The 12,334-nt window shown below is 43.8% G+C and overlaps 3 protein-coding genes across 6 annotated transcripts in view; 1 reads left to right on the top strand and 2 right to left on the bottom strand.

The window, feature by feature from the left end:
- LOC122541649 (zinc finger protein 271-like) overlaps positions 1-8,211 on the top strand; it is a 37,992-nt gene extending 29,781 nt beyond the window's left edge. The window contains exon 3 of the mRNA XM_043678579.1: positions 7,135-8,211. Coding sequence (XP_043534514.1) covers positions 7,135-8,127 — 993 coding nt within the window. The 3' untranslated portion in view covers positions 8,128-8,211. The remainder of the gene's footprint in view (positions 1-7,134) is intronic.
- Positions 1-12,334, bottom strand: part of LOC122541578 (zinc finger protein 271-like) — a 652,600-nt gene that overhangs the window by 256,648 nt on the left and 383,618 nt on the right. The gene's annotated exons all lie outside the window — the stretch shown is intronic.
- The window catches only part of LOC122541201, a 216,012-nt gene that overhangs the window by 67,173 nt on the left and 136,505 nt on the right, over positions 1-12,334 (bottom strand).

Here is a 12,334-nt window from a genome sequence, read left to right as displayed (position 1 = left end):
AAAAGATTACAAAGATTTTCAATTGTAGAAAGCCTTTCCCAAACAGTAGATTTTCTGAAGTTCTTTCCAGCCATTGAGGCACTTTTGAAGTGGGGCAGCCATTCTGTACATAGCAAGTTCCCTCAAACAGCATTGTGATAATGATCAGACAATCAGCTGTGTTGATTGAGGGAATAATATTGACCAGGACACCACAGTAAAGATCCCAATTCCAAGTGTGGCATCAAAGTGTCCAAGCAAAACTCGAGTCAGTGGGACTAAGAGGGAAACTCTCCAGTGTTTGGATTCATATCTAACACAAAGGAAAATGATTATGGTGGTTAGAGGCCAGTTATCCCTGTTCTGGGACATTACTGCATGAATTGCTTATGTAATGTCCAAGGCCTGACCTTGATCAGCTGCTCATCTGAGACCTTCCACCTACCATAAAGTCAAAAAATGGGGATATTTCATGATGCTTCCATGATGTTCAGCACTATTCATGTTTCCTCAGATAATGAGGAAACAGTCCATATACATGGTTTGTGTAAAGGTTTGTAGCTTGGGTGTGGGAATTTGGTTTGCAGACGTTTTGTCCCTTCTAGGTGACATCCTCAGTGCTGTGCAGCCTCCTGTGAAGCGCTGCTATACTGTTTCGATTGAAATTTATTTGCTTTCATTCCCGCTACTTCCAGTTGCTGATTCGGTTGTTCATAGCAGTAATAGGTATATTGGATCTAGGTCAATGTATTTATTGATGGAGCCCATGGGTGAGTGCCAAGCTTCGAGGAATTCTCTGGCTGTCCTCTGTTTGGCTTGTCCTATTATTGTTGTGTTGTCCCAGTCAAATTTGTGGTATTTGTCATCTGTGTGTATAAATACTAAGGATAGCTGGTCATAGTGTTTAGTGGCTAGTTGATGTTCATGAATGCGGATCGCTAGTTGTCTGCCTGTTTGTCCTATGTAGTATTTCCATGCGGTCTCTACATGGAATCTTATACACCACATTTGTCCTGTACATGATGAGTATTGGGTCTTTGTTCTGGTGCATTGTTGAAGGCAAACCAAATTCCCAGCTCGGCAAATATACCCACTACAACCTCAGTCCATATACATGTGCAGCAAGACCTGGAACATTGCCTGGCTCGGGCTGACTAGTGGCATGCAACATTCGCATTGCACAAGTGGCAAGCAATGACCATCTTCAACAAGACAGAATCTAACTTTAATATTGAATGGACTTGCCACAGCCAAATCTCCTCAGTCAACATCTTGGGGTTACCATTGCCCAGAAGCCGAAAAGGATCCAGCCTTATAGATATTGTCGCTATAAAAGCAGGTCAGATTGCATGAACTTTGTTATGTTATTCATCTACAAGGCACAAGTCATGAGTGTGATGGAATACGCTGCACTTGCTTGGGTGACTGCAGCTTCAACAACACTCAGAAAGCTTGACACCATACAGGGTAAAGTAGCCCACTTGGCACCATATCTGCCAACTTGAATATTCTCTCCTTCCAGCACTTATGACAATGGCTGCTGTGTGTATCATCTATAAATACATATGGTACCAATTCACCAAGGCTGATTTGACAGTACCTCACAAACCCACAACTTCTACCACCATCATAACAATGGTATCAAATGCATAGGAAAGTGACTATTTCCATATTGCCATCGAAAGCCACATATGGAACTATAATGGCACTTGGTGGGTTAAAATCTGATAATTCCCTGATGGTGTAGCTATCTGTATGACGAAGGCAGTTCAAAAAGGGGCTCATAACCACCTTCTCAAAGGAATGGGCAATAAATGCAAATGGCACCCACAGCCTGTGAAAGTACAAATAAATCAAACCTGAGTAGTTATAGAGTCCTACAATACGGAGACAGACCCTTTGGCCCAAACTTCTCTAAGCTAGCCAAAATGTCCATCTACACTAACCTCATTTCCCTGCAGGTGACCCATGTCCTTCTAATCCTTTCCTATACATGTATTTATCCAAATGTCTTTTAAATCTTGTTAATGTACCCATCTCAACCACTTCTGTTGGCAGTTCATTCCATATGTGTACCACCCTCTGTGTAAATATTAGATTTTTTTTTAGATTAGATTAGATTACAGTGTGGAAACAGGCCCTTCGGCCCAACAAGTCCACACCGACCCGCCGAAGCGCAACCCACCCATACCCCTACATTTACCCCTTACACCAAGGCTGATTTGACAGTACCTCACAAACCCACAACTTCTACCACCATCATAACAATGGTATCAAATGCATAGGAAAGTGACTATTTCCATATTGCCATCGAAAGCCACATATGGAACTATAATGGCACTTGGTGGGTTAAAATCTGATAATTCCCTTATGGTGTAGCTATCTGTATGACGAAGGCAGTTCAAAAAGGGGCTCATAACCACCTTCTCAAAGGAATGGGCAATAAATGCAAATGGCACCCACAGCCTGTGAAAGTACAAATAAATCAAACCTGAGTAGTTATAGAGTCCTACAATACGGAGACAGACCCTTTGGCCCAAACTTCTCTAAGCTAGCCAAAATGTCCATTTACACTAACCTCATTTCCCTGCAGGTGACCCATGTCCTTCTAATCCTTTCCTATACATGTATTTATCCAAATGTCTTTTAAATGTTGTTAATGTACCCATCTCAACCACTTCCGTTGGCAGTTCATTCCATATGTGTACCACCCTCTGTGTAAAGATTAGATTTTTTTTTAGATTAGATTAGATTACAATGTGGAAATTCGGCCCAACAAGTCCACACCGACCCGCCGAAGCGAAACCCACCCATACCCCTACATTTACCCCTATATCTAACACTATGGGCAATTTAGCATGGCCAATTCACCTGCACATCTTTGGACTGTGGGAGGAAACCGGAGCACCCGGAGGAAACCCTCGCAGACACGGGGAGAACGTGTAAACTCCACACAGTCAGTCGCCTGAGACGGGAATTGAACCCGGGTCTCTGGCGCAGTGAGGCAACAGTGCTAACCACTGTGCCACCATGCCGCCCAATGTCCGCTCAGATTCCCTTTTATTCTTTCCCCTCTAACCTTAAGCTGATGCCCTTTAGTCCTCGATTCCCCACCCCGGGAAAAGCATTGAATGCATTCACCCTATTCATGCCTCTTATGATCTTATACACCTCTATAAGATCTCCCGTCAAGTCTCCTACACTCAAAATAGAAAAGTCCTTGCTTGTCCAACCTCTCTCAATAACTCAGACCATTGAGTCGAGACAACATCCTTGTAAATTTCTTCTGCACTCTTTCCAGTTTAATAAGATCCTTCCTATAGCAAATTGACCAAAACTGAACACAATACTTTAAGTGCAGCCTCACCAACATCCTGTATGACTGCAACATAACTTCCCTATTTCCATACTCAGTGCCTTGACTGATGAAGGCCAGTTTGCCAAAAGCCTTCTTTACTGCCCTGTCGACCTGTGACACCACTTTCAGAGAACTGTGAACCTGAACTTCAAGATCCCTCCGTTCCACTACACTCTTTAAGGCCCGACTACACTCTTTGAGGCCTTACTATTCACATAACACTCCTACCTTGATTTAATTTTCCAAAATGCAAGACCGCACACTTGTCTATATTAAACTCCATTTGCCATTTCTTGACCCACTTCCCCAACTGATCAAAGTCCAGCTGCAAATTCCGATCACCTTCCTCACTGTCCACGATACAGCCTATTTTAATGTCATCTGCAAACCTGCTAATCATGCCTTATGCATTCTCATCCAAATCATTTATGTAGGTAACAAATAGCAGTGGGCCCAGCACCAATCCCTGAGGCACTCCACTAGTCACAGGCCTCCAGTGCAACAAGCATCCTTCCATTATTACACTCTGCTTCTTATCATCAAGCCAATTTGTATGTAACTTGCCAGCTCACCCTAGGTTCCATGTGATCTAACTTTCTGGGACAGCCCACAATGTGGAATCTAATCAAAGGCCTTACTAAAATCCATACAGACTATGTCTACCGTCTTGCCCTCGTAAACCTTCCTGGTCACTTCATCAAAGAACTCGAACAAAATTGTGAGATCTCCCATTCACAAAGCCGTGCTGACTACTCGTAATCAAGCCCTGTGTTTCCACATGCATGTATATCTTGTCCCTCAGAATCTTCTCAAGTAACTTAGCCACCACAGATGTTAGGATTACTGTTCATTTTTCCCAGGTTTTTCTTTGCAGCCCTTCTTGAATAAGGGCACAATATTTGCTATCCTCTAGTCTTCCGGGACCTCACCTGTGGCTAACGATGATGTAAAAATCATCAATTGCCCTTGCAATTTCTTCTCTAGCCTCTTGTATATAACTTTACTGTCCACAAGATATCACCACTAATTTCTCCAAGTTCCCAAGTCTTCATGTCTTTCTCCATGGTAAAAACAAAGGAGAAATATTCATTGAGAACTTTGTCTATCTCCTGTGGTTCTACACATAGAACCTGTGGGTCCACTTTTGTCCTTGAGTGGCCCTATTCTCTCTCTAGTTATCCTTTTTCATTAAAATACTTCAAGTACCTCTCTGGATTCACCTTAATCTTCTCAGCCAAGGCGATCTCGTGCCCATTTTCACCCTCCTGATTTCCTTCTTCAGTAAACTTCTGTATTCCCTGTCTACCTCCAGGGATTCCCAGCTGCCTGTAACTGAGACATGCCTCCTTTTTTCTGCCCAAAGCCTCAATATCTCTTGTCATCCAGGGTTCCCTATTCCTTCACCCTCATAGGAACATATAGACCTTGAACTCTTAACTATCTCACTTTTCAAAGGCCTCCCACTTGCTGGAGGTCTCTTTGGCTGCAAACAAACTACTGTAATCAACACCTGCAAGCTCATGTTTAATCCCATCAAAATTCACCTTGCCCCAATTTAGAACTAGAACCTGTGGACCAGTTTTGTCCTTCTCCATAACTATTTTAAAATTAACAGAATTATGGTCACTGGTCCTAAAGTGCTCCCCCATTGTCACCTCACTCACCTGTCCTGCCGTATTTCCCAGGCATAGGTCGAATTTTGCCCCGTCCTGAGTAGGATCCTCTGTATGCTGCTTGAGGAAATTTTCCTAAACGCACTTAACAAATTCCACTGCATCTAAGCCTTTAACACTCTGGCAGTCCCAGTCTATGTTAGGAAAATTAAAATCCCCTACTATGACAACCTTATTGCTCCTGCAAGTCTCCCCAGTCCCCCTGTGTATTTGTTCCTCTAATTCCCGTTGACTATTTGGGGGCTAGTACAACCCCATCACATTCTTATTTCTTATCTCCACCCACAAAGCCTAACTGGGTGATCCTTCAATAATTTCATCTCTGATTACTGCTGTGATACTTGCTTTAATCAAAAATGCAATATCCCCTTTCCTCTTTCCACCACCTCTGTCCTGCCAAAAGCAGCCATACCCTGGCACATTAAGTTGCCAGTACTGTCCCTCCCTTAGCCATGTTTCTGTAATGGCTATAATATCCCAGTCCCATGTACCTATCCATACCCTGAGTTCATCGGCCTTACCTGCCAGCCCTCTTGATATTGAAATAGATGCAATTTAATCCAACAGGCGTTCCTTGCTCCCTGTCATGTTTCAGCCTGACCTGTCTCTTCAACTTACTATTTCTGACTACTGTATCTCCTTCAAGCCTCCCTGCTGTTGAGGATCCCAGCCCCTGCAAATCTAGTTTAAACTTTCCCTTGCAGCACAAGCAAACCTGGACGCCAAGATATTGGTCCCCTTCCAGTTCAAATGAGACTCGTCCCTCTTGAACATGTCACCTCTGCCCCAGAAAAGATCCAAATGATCTAAAAGTCTGAATCCCTGCCACCTGCACCAATTCTTTAGCCACGGATTCATCTGCCATATCCTCCTGTTTTACCCTCACTAGCACATGGCAGTGGACGTAATCTGGAGATTTTCACCAACGAGGTCCTGGTTTTTAACTTTTTTCCTAGCTCTCTATAATCACTCTGCGGACCTCATTCCTATTTCTATCTATGTCATTTGTGCCAAAGTGCACAATGATTTCTGTCTGCTCGCCCTCACCCTTGAGAACATTCAGCAGCCACTCTGAGACATCCTGGACCATGGCACCTGGGAGGCAACACACTATTTTGGATTCCCTTTTCCGTCCACAGAATCTCCTGTCTGTTCCCCTAACTATCATGTCTTCAATCACTAACTGCCTGTTTACCTTTACCATTTCCTGCAGTGCACCAGAGCCAGTTATAGTGCCACCAACCTGGCTACTGCTGATTTCCCCTGAATGGTCATCCCCCCCCCAACAGCATCCAAAATGGTGTACTATTCTTTGAGGGGAATGGCCACAGGGGATTCATGCACTCTCTGCCTACTCCCTTTGCCTTTCCTGGTGGTCGCTCAGCTACTCTCTGCCTGCACCAGTAACATCAAGACAGGAGGAGGGAGTATTCGAGAAAATCATGTCTTCTTTCGTGTTTTACAGAGAAATTGTGCCACAGTACATCAGAGCATACAGAGAGGATAAACACTACAGGGAGATTCTGACCATCACCCAACAAACTTAACTGCACAACTGTGAGAAGAATCCAGGCCCTTCACAGCATTGCTCAATACAGAGAAGGTTGGGCACTGAAACCATCATCTGGAAATCGGTTGGGTCAGGGGATGCATCATTAGATTTGAAACTGGTCAGTGGTGTGGAGCCTTCCAACAGAACCAACCTTTCTGAAGGTTCGGCTGTGGGTGATTGGTCAGGGTGCAGCTGGGAAAAAGTGCCGGTGGCTCCAAGTGTGACGAGTACTTCAGTTATTCCGTGAGCCTCATGAACCAATGACTCAATCTTACAGGTTCAAGTATGAGGGGGGAAAGGAGGCTTCACAGGTTTAATAAGATACTCTCAGGCACAAGGAACATCTGCTGTACAACTATTAACGGAAGGGCAGCTTCATGGAAGATAAATCATTTAAGTGTGAAGTATGTGACCAAATGTTTGCAAAGTCATCGACACTTGTGAATCACCGCCGCCTTCACAGTGGGGAGAAGCCATTCAAATGTGTGGAATGTAACAAGAACTTTTCACAGTTATCGGGCCTGGTGAATCACCAGCCTATTCATACTGGGAAGAAACCATTTGTATGCAAGGTGTGTGACAAATCATTCTCACAGTCATCAAAATTCCTCATACATGAACGTACTCACACAAAGGAGAAACCATTCACTTGCAAGATATGCAACAAATCATTCTCAGATTCATCAGCCTTTCAAAGACACGAACGCATTCACACAGGGGAGAAACCATTCACCTGTGAGGAGTGTGATAAGTCATTCTCAGTCTCATCCACCCTCCGCAAACACCAACGTATTCATACAGGAGAGAGACCGTTCACATGTGAGGTGTGCAACAAATCGTTCTCACAGTTAGGAGCCCTCCACACACACCAACGAATTCACACAGGCGAGAAACCATTTACATGTGAAGTGTGTGACAAATCATTCTCACGTTCAGGGAACCTCCGGACTCATCAACGCATCCACACTGGGGAGAAACTGTTCAAGTGTGAGGTGTGTGGCAAATCATTTTCATCATCAATGAAACTCCATGTACATCTAAGTAATCACACAGGGGAGAAACCATTCATTTGCAAAGTATGTAGTAAATCATTCTCACACTCATCAATCCTCTGTACACATGAACGCATTCACACAGGGGAAAAACCATTCAGATGTAATGGATGTCTCAAATCATTTTTGGATTCATCTACCCTCCGCAGACACCAACGCATTCACACAGGTGAGAAACCATTCGTGTGTGAGGTGTGTGACAAATCATTCTCACAGTCATCGAGCCTCTGTGCACACCAACGCATTCACACAGGGATGAAACCGTTCATATGCAAGGACTGTGACAAATCATTCTCAGTTTCATCGAGCCTCCGCAGGCATGAACGCATTCACACAGGGGAGAAATTATTCAAGTGTGAGGTGTGTGAGAAGTCATTCTTGTACTCAGATAGCCTCCGCAGACACCAATGCATCCACACCGGCGAGAAACCCTTTAGGTGTGAATTGTGCACCAAATCATTCTCAAGGTCATGGAACCTCCTGCTCCATCAGAGGATCCACACAGGGGAGTAATCTTTCAATTATGAGGTTTGTAATGAAGATTTTGTGATGTCTTTAACCATCTGGGACATCATAGGATTCATAGAGAATCTCTCTTCCATTCACCAACGAGGTCCTGGTTTTTAACTTTTTTCCTAGCTCTCTATAATCACTCTGCGGACCTCATTCCTATTTCTATCTATGTCATTTGTGCCAAAGTGCACAATGATTTCTGTCTGCTCGCCCTCACCCTTGAGAACATTCAGCAGCCACTCTGAGACATCCTGGACCATGGCACCTGGGAGGCAACACACTATTTTGGATTCCCTTTTCCGTCCACAGAATCTCCTGTCTGTTCCCCTAACTATCATGTCTTCAATCACTAACTGCCTGTTTACCTTTACCATTTCCTGCAGTGCACCAGAGCCAGTTATAGTGCCACCAACCTGGCTACTGCTGATTTCCCCTGAATGGTCATCCCCCCCCCAACAGCATCCAAAATGGTGTACTATTCTTTGAGGGGAATGGCCACAGGGGATTCATGCACTCTCTGCCTACTCCCTTTGCCTTTCCTGGTGGTCGCTCAGCTACTCTCTGCCTGCACCAGTAACATCAAGACAGGAGGAGGGAGTATTCGAGAAAATCATGTCTTCTTTCGTGTTTTACAGAGAAATTGTGCCACAGTACATCAGAGCATACAGAGAGGATAAACACTACAGGGAGATTCTGACCATCACCCAACAAACTTAACTGCACAACTGTGAGAAGAATCCAGGCCCTTCACAGCATTGCTCAATACAGAGAAGGTTGGGCACTGAAACCATCATCTGGAAATCGGTTGGGTCAGGGGATGCATCATTAGATTTGAAACTGGTCAGTGGTGTGGAGCCTTCCAACAGAACCAACCTTTCTGAAGGTTCGGCTGTGGGTGATTGGTCAGGGTGCAGCTGGGAAAAAGTGCCGGTGGCTCCAAGTGTGACGAGAACTTCAGTTATTCCGACCTGGCCCGTCCCCAAACCTATGAAACTTCGAAATTTCAAACCTGACTATCCCCTCCCTAACAGACCTGAATAGGCCCAAACCCAATAAAATTTCACAACCCGAAGAACCCCTCAACCCAGCATGTTTACCCCTGCAGCTCTGTAAAATTTCACAACCTGCTGCCCCTCTCCCAAACCAACTTAACCTGACCTGAGTACTTTGCAACTTGACAAAAGCTCACAGCCCCACTATGTCCTCTACACAAACTAGCCTGGCTCGCCCTGAAACCTATAAAATCTCACAACTAGACTACTTTACAAACCTATAAAATCTCGTGACCTGACGATCCAAGAGCACCCAAGTATTCACCCATTTCATACAGCTGCCACCCTACCACTTAGCTTCTTAAACCTGGCCACATACCTCACCATTCTGCCTCTTTATGTACCCTGTCACCTGATCCACTCACTCATTCATCCACTTCCCCATTCACTAACATTCACACTGGACAATTTTTAGGGAATACAAATTTTATTCAAGGACTGTGAGGAACTGGAATATGGACGATTTTGGACATTCTAGGTTGAAAGAGTTTTGAATAGACGTAATTTCTAAGCGTTGTATTCAGCAGTAATTACAAAACTCAAAAGTTGATGTGAGCTGTTAATATCCCATTGTTTTGGTTGGAAGTCAAATAACTGTGTGGAAAAGACAAGCCAAAGCTTTTAAGAGAGACAAAAAGATAGGTTTATGGCTTTAATTGCTTGGTAGACTTGGCTTGGAAGATTTGGAAGATTCTGTGCTGAAGGTTGCCTAGCAACAGCTTTTGGACTACTTTTTCCAGTAAACATGAGCTGTATCAGTTAATGGCAGAATGTCATGCTTTTTGACAGAAAAAAAATCTCTCTCCTGGAAAAGAAAAATTCTGAAACTGAACAAGGTGCACACATCCATCTTGGTGAGTTCCAGAAATCAGTACCTTTAACATTGTCTTAAGCTGTGAAAGTTGAACTGTTACTTCCAGTCAAAGACCTAAGTCTAACTGACTTACCAACTGAACTGAAGAGCTCAGTAATTCTAAAACTGTCAGCATTTTTCTCTCAATGGCGGGAATCTTTTTTTTAATCTGTTAAGCTTGGCCCCATTTGGCTGTTTCTTACCATTTTCCTTTTTTTTAATTTTGGATTTAGAGGGATATGCAGGCAAATAGGACGAGGTCAGATTGGGATGTCTGGTCAGCACAGACAAGCTGGACGAAGTGTCTGTTTCCGTGTTGGACAATTCTATGACTCATTCTAAGAGTCTCGGATAATTGGTGCAAATTTGGGATGAAAGGGTTTGTAATTTAATTCTAAACAGTAGCTTAGTTGTTAACCAGTTTTGCCATTCATTGTGGAAATAGTCTTTATGAATTCACCTCTTCCCCTACTGTGCCTCCATTTTGTATGACATCCATCTGCCAAATTAGTTTAAACCCCCACCACCTGCACTAGTAATCTTTTCCATATGGATGTAGCTTTCATTCTGGTTCAGGTGCATGCTATCAGACTTGTATAGGTCCTACGTTCTCCAGAAATGAAGCCAGTGATCCAGAAATCTCAAGCCTTTCATCTATGCCAACTCATCAGCCATGCATTTGTCTATTCGATTGGCCTATTACTGTATTCACGAACATGTCACACTGATAGTAATCCAGTGACCTTGAGATCCAAGTTTTTATTCTGTTGCATAGCTTCCCAAATTCTTGTTGCAACTTCTCTCTTTCTACCTATGTCATTGGTATGAATGTGAACTGTTTCTCAAACTGTTTCTTTCTTCAGAATGTTCTGTAGCCATCCAGTCTCCAAAACTCACATTTCCTCAAGTAGTGATTCTACAATGACTCTGCACATTTCAATGAGACAAACAGTACACACTTTTTTTTTAGCTGAATTGAGATTTTGTCTGCAAATGGCATTTTAACTTACTTGGCCCCATTTCATTTGCTAACCTGTTTCTGAAAATGGGACAATATGATAACGAGACAAGCAGTGTCACCCATCCATGAAATTCCAAAGGTCAGTAGCTGCCATTAATTGAATTAGTGGAGAATTCACCATGTCAAGGAAATCATAAACCAGTTGATGTGAAATGTGTCTCAGAAAGTCCTGGTATCTCCAGCTCTGGCCAGCAGAACCACCCCTGATCAAATGCAATCCCTACTAGCTGTTGCCATCCTCCTACTGTCACCATAGATGTCACTTCAACCACCCTGATTAAACAGGGCCTCAAGTGACCTCACACATTTTTCATTCAGTGACTGACTTGTATCAAGATCAAACTTCACCATGATTCCTCTCTGTTGTGAATCAGTATCTAAATCATTGGATAGAAAGTAACTCACCCCATTGGTGACAGGCACAAGTAGGCCGCTGAATATGTGTGGGAACAAGGTGGTTACCATGCCTGCCATTCCTGGGCTGAGTGAGAATTTGATATAGGCTGTGAATGGCAGTCAGGGAAACATTAGCTGTGTACATGTCCCAACTGATGGGACAGGTTATTCTCTGGAGTGAATACACAGGATGTTTGTTAGCACTCACCAAGCAGTCTGTATCCTCAGCTGCTGGTCTCCATACAGCCCAGGTGAACTCTTCCTTGGGTGAGGAAGGATCTGTCAGGTTCTGTGAGGTCAAAGTGGTTATCCCTCATAGAGCCCAACATTTCACCTCGTGGTGAGGGATTAACTCCAAATAAAGTGCTGACATCGAATGTCTTTGAATAAACCACTAGCAACTCAGAGATTATTTGTATTGCTGCCTCTCGCTCACTGGCTCCCATTGATAAGATCCCCTCTTCAATTTTCTGGATAGTTTAGGACGTATCTTCCATCTCAGCAATGATCTTCTTTACTTCAACAGAAAAGAAATGGATACCAGGCTTCATTGTTCAGTCTAATGTTGTATATGTTCTAACTCTGCTGAATGATTCAATGCTATCTGTTATCTCTGCCTGGAGTCAGGAAGGTATGGATTGATGTGGTTCTGTTTGCCGAGCTGGAAGTTTTTGTTGCAAACGTTTCGTCCCCTGGCTAGGCGACATCATCAGTGCTTGGGAGCCTCCTGCGAAGCGCTTCTTTGATGTTTCCTCCGGTGTTTATAGTGGTCTGTCCCTGCCGCTTCGCAGGAGGCTCCCAAGCACCGATGATGTCGCCTAGCCAGGGGACGAAACATTTGCAACAAAAACTCCCAGCTCGGCGAACAGAACCACAACAAAAACA

This window comes from Chiloscyllium plagiosum, chromosome 37, assembly GCF_004010195.1.
Source record: "Chiloscyllium plagiosum isolate BGI_BamShark_2017 chromosome 37, ASM401019v2, whole genome shotgun sequence".
Classification (NCBI taxonomy): Eukaryota; Metazoa; Chordata; class Chondrichthyes; order Orectolobiformes; family Hemiscylliidae; genus Chiloscyllium; species Chiloscyllium plagiosum.
Note: the sequence above shows the minus strand (reverse complement) of the source record. Positions and strands in the feature narration are given on the sequence as shown.